The following is a 4441-nucleotide window of genomic DNA, read 5'->3' as shown; positions in this document are numbered from 1 at the left end:
GCCACCAGCTCTTCCTATGGCTCTCTTCAGGTACAGCTGTATTATCTTGCCCAGAAGGATAACCAGGCATTCCCATCCCATGTCCATCGAAGGCACTGGGATCCCCCAGTTGGCTGGGAGAGGCCCCATTGATTCAGGAGAGCTGGAGATTGACCATCTGCTGCCATCTGCTCCTCTTTATGACCTGCCCTGAGGCACGGCTGGGCAAACCTTACCATTTAACCCTTGCAGCTTCAGATCTTGGTGCCCGCGCCTCGGCAGCAGCCCCAACGAGATGCAGAACGACGCCGGGGAGTTCGTGGACCTCTACGTCCCTCGGAAATGCTCTGCTAGCAATCGAATAATTGGTGCTAAGGATCATGCTTCTATTCAGATAAACATTTCCGAGGTTGACAAGGTAACAGGGAGAGTAAATGGCCAGTTCAAAACCTATGCCATTTGTGGAGCAATTCGTAGAATGGGTGAATCGGATGACTCCATTCTGCGTCTGGCAAAAAATGATGGAATTGTTTCCAAGAACTTCTAACTGAAGAAGCTCTGGTATGGAACATCTGATGTATTTTATTTGTGGGATGGCAGGGTTAGGTTAACGGTTGGACTCGATGATCTTAAAGGTCTTTTCCAACCAAAGCGATTCTATGATTCTATGATCTGGCCTTCTGCTTGCCTGTCTTCGAGTCAGAGGGTTGCCTGGGGCATGTTCCAGCCACCATGGGCTCAGTACATATGGGCTTGCTACCTACTTGAGGCCCTGGCACAGCTCCTACTGCCTTTCTGTGTGAAATCTTCCTTCAGAATTAGTTTTTTCCTTGCCTTTTGGGAAGAGGTGTGTTGATTCAGCACAGGATGAGTCGTTCTTCCTTCTGTCCATGCGTGTTGGTTTTTGTTCATCTTGCAAGCTGCGGAAGGGCATTTCAAGAACTTTTCCTGATCTCTGGAAGGCAGTGAACAGAAGGCTGCTTGTGCATGGAGTCTGCAGGGACCAGCAGCAATTCATCCTCCATACCCGTGATGCCGGTGCAGAACAGTTAACACAGAGGATCACATTGCCCAGGAGGCTTGTGAAGGCCATAAGCAAATCCAAAAGCTGAGAGATCAGGTTCCTGGATTAGCCTACAGGAGTTGCAACAGGATAGCCAACTGGCTGTAAATCTACACCAGTACCTGATTTGCAATGATTTGTTTGTCTATCGGTGTGGTTTATTAAAAAAAACCTCAACCAATCAATTCCCCCCTGCCAATATGTAGCTTCTTGTGTGATTTTAACTAAACCTTAAAATCTCGTTTCAAGTTGTGCTGGAGCAAATTGCTGTGCAAAACATCACTTCTGTAACTCGAGAGAAGCTTGAACTGAGCAAAAACTCAAACATGCCCTTGAAGTTTGCGGGAAACTGGGAGTCCATGATGTGAACTTTCAAGGATATAGTTTAACCTGTAACTAACTTACAGGGAAACAGACATATTCCATATTTGAATAACTGCAAATGAAAGCACTGGATTCAACTTCAGACCGAAGCATTTGCAATTCTATATTCTTTTTCCTCCATCTTAAACCTACACAATAACACAAGTATTATTTTATTAACAGGTGAAAAAACCCTTTCAAACAAACTTCCTCAGCGGCAGCTCAGTTCAGCAGAAAGCTCACACTCTCTGGCTCGGTGCTCTGCATAAAGGAATCACAGAACTTTTAAGTTCAGGAAGCTTCCAGCCCAATGGAGTGAAAAAGCACTCCCGGCAGCAGCAAGGAAACAGCAGAGGGGTAGAGGCTAAGTGCCTTCAAGTCCAAATTTTACTGTCATGTTCTGGTTTTTTTACAACTGAAACAGTGGATGTATTTTTCTGCCTTGGTGATGTTTTTGTTCTGGTCTATTCAAGACACTTTCTTATTATTTGTTCTCTTTTTCTATTCCTTCTGACTAGGCCTCCCCTGTCCTGCCCCATACTACACAATCTCACTTCTGTTCACCTGCTGTTTCCTTTGATCCATCTCTTCCTCTGTAAAAAACAGTATGTTCAGTTAAATAATTTAGATGGTTAAAGCATGGGTTCATGACTTTGTATTATCCCTTTGTACTTCTGTCCACTACCTGTCCTATCTATTTGTACGCTGACTTCGAAAGCAAAATTTTGTGCATACTTTGCCAGGCTTGGGAATGATACGAGTAGTTAGTGAAGATACGTTACATTCCTTCTAGTGTGCCTTCTGCCTTGTAAAGAAGTATAATAGTATTTGAATCCTCTTTGACTACACCGTTTTTAGCAACAGATCCGGGATACAACACCCTGAGCTACTGTGTTCACTGAAGATGGGTTTGTTACCCCTCCTTGTTAGGGCAGGCAAGCCAGGGGCTGCATCAAAAGGCCCTTGGTCATGGGAAACCACTGCCTTGTTTTAGGGCAGCGCGGCCCATGAGGCGGTAGAGCTGTATGAAACCCACGTGACAGAACCAGTCCTTCAGACGCTGTCATACTGGGAGAGAACATCATGTGACAGAAAAATTTTAAGGACCAAATTCCTAATACTGGATAAAAAGAAAATGCGTACAACACGTTTTCATACACAGAGAAAAAATTTTGAGCACGTGAATGTAGGTTTAGAATGCAGAGCTGCTCTAATTAAAAAAATCCAATGCATTTACAATAAAAATGATTTCTCACTCTGTAACGGCTACCAAAGACTGCTAATGGCCACAAGAAATTTGAATCTCTGTCAGAAATTTGAATCAAAAATTGAATCTCTGCCAGACAGACGTAATGACGGACAGAATTTAAAAATCATTTTTAATGTCAAGTCATGTGTGAACAGGATCAGGACTTCTGATCCGCTTCAATCTACCAGATGTAATTCCTGTACTGTTCTGAAGTAATGGATTAAGAGGAATGGGGGAGAAGCACTGTTCTTCCAAAGCACCCGTGTGGAGTTCAGACTTTACAGTATCTGTCAAAACATTATTTTGGAACAGCTCTGAGCAATTTCCAAATGTGGATAAGCCATAAATATTTGCAGAATATTGGCCTTCACCTTGCTCTAAAAAGCTAGCATCAAAGCCAAAATATTTTTTTCTGCAATATTTAGTAGCTTTTGGATAACATTCCCATGACTCAATCCTGAAAAACAGCAAGTTGTGTGGCTTACTAGGTTTTTTTTCTTACTGCCTACACTGAATTAATAACTAATTTTTCATTCACAGAGGAAGTTGCTGACCCAATTGATGTAGATGAGTAAGTTAAAACTAATTTCCAAAAAACTGAATTTGTTAGGCAAGACAATTACATATTATTTTTTCAAGTTTTATGTGGTTTTCAATTAGGGTGTATTAATTTTGTAGTATCAACTATAAAAATAACCTTAACTTCCTTTTGCTTTTTTTTAAAGGTTCTTATACATGAAGATTTACCATGGAAATCAGTTGCACATAAAGAGTGCTTCTGGCAGCAGGGGAAATGATGAGGCTTGGCTTCTTACGCCTTTGTAAATCACGCATCTGAAAAATAACGTGTGATCTTCCATCCTTAAATTCCTTTTGCTTTTTTTTAAAGGTTCTTATACATGAAGATTTACCATGGAAATCAGTTGCACATAAAGAGTGCTTCTGGCAGCAGGGGAAATGATGAGGCTTGGCTTCTTACGCCTTTGTAAATCACGCATCTGAAAAATAATGTGTGATCTTCCATTGAATCTAAGCGATAACAACATCTCTGCCTCTGACATTTGAATTTAGGAAGGAGTGGTCTCATGGTTTAAGTCTTCCCTCAGAATAAGCTCTCTCCTGTACTTAACCTGGCTCACTTCAGTAATTTGTAAGAACTCCCTGCTTCTGACAGTCCCGTCAAATATTCAGAAATGGGCTAGTGATTTCCAAACCTTACTGTTGAAACCATGCTGCGTTATAGTCTTGCTAAGCCTTGATTTCCAAAGACGTAAGGGCTTTTTTGTGAAGTTTACAAGCCCTGTCCTAAGGACTGTTCCTGACAGCATGTTAAAACCCAACCCTACGACAGTACTCCGTATTTGTAAAGAAGATATTCAAAATTACTCATTTTAATTGTCACTGATCGTCACTGCTCTCCTTCTCCCATGTCACCTCCTTACTCGGGTTACAAATGTAAAAGCGGGACTTTGTATAATACCGTGCTTTAATAGGCGAATCTCTAAAATGAAGCTATTTTGCACGATTTCATGCATATAACTCAGCAGTGACAGGTCCGCGAGAGAAACCCCAAACATATCTTCTACTTTTTAACCACTCCCGCGCTTTTTTTTTTTTTGTTTGTTTAATTAAAAACTCCAGAATTGTTTTTCTGGGAGGGGTTAATAGCGCTGCATTAAACCCCACCCCGAACTCGCCGTCTAGCAAAGCTCTGCAAAACCCTGGCTGACCCACCCTCCCCCTCCTCCCGCACCTCGTTTAAGAAGCAGCGCCTCCGCCGGACGAAG

The 4441-nt window shown here is 42.2% G+C and overlaps 1 protein-coding gene across 1 annotated transcript; it reads left to right on the top strand.

The window, feature by feature from the left end:
• Nucleotides 1-239: 239 nt before the first annotated feature.
• Nucleotides 240-553, top strand: LOC104126857 (40S ribosomal protein S21). Its single transcript, XM_009639461.2, has one exon. The coding sequence runs from the start codon at nucleotides 275-277 to the stop codon at nucleotides 524-526; it is 252 nt and encodes an 83-aa protein (XP_009637756.1). The 5' UTR covers nucleotides 240-274; the 3' UTR covers nucleotides 527-553.
• The last annotated feature ends 3888 nt before the right edge of the window (nucleotides 554-4441 follow it).

Source organism: Egretta garzetta, unplaced genomic scaffold (genome assembly GCF_000687185.1).
Source record: "Egretta garzetta isolate BGI_Z169 unplaced genomic scaffold, ASM68718v1 scaffold35, whole genome shotgun sequence".
NCBI classification, from domain to species: domain Eukaryota; kingdom Metazoa; phylum Chordata; class Aves; order Pelecaniformes; family Ardeidae; genus Egretta; species Egretta garzetta.
This window is presented reverse-complemented; position numbering and strand designations above follow the sequence as displayed.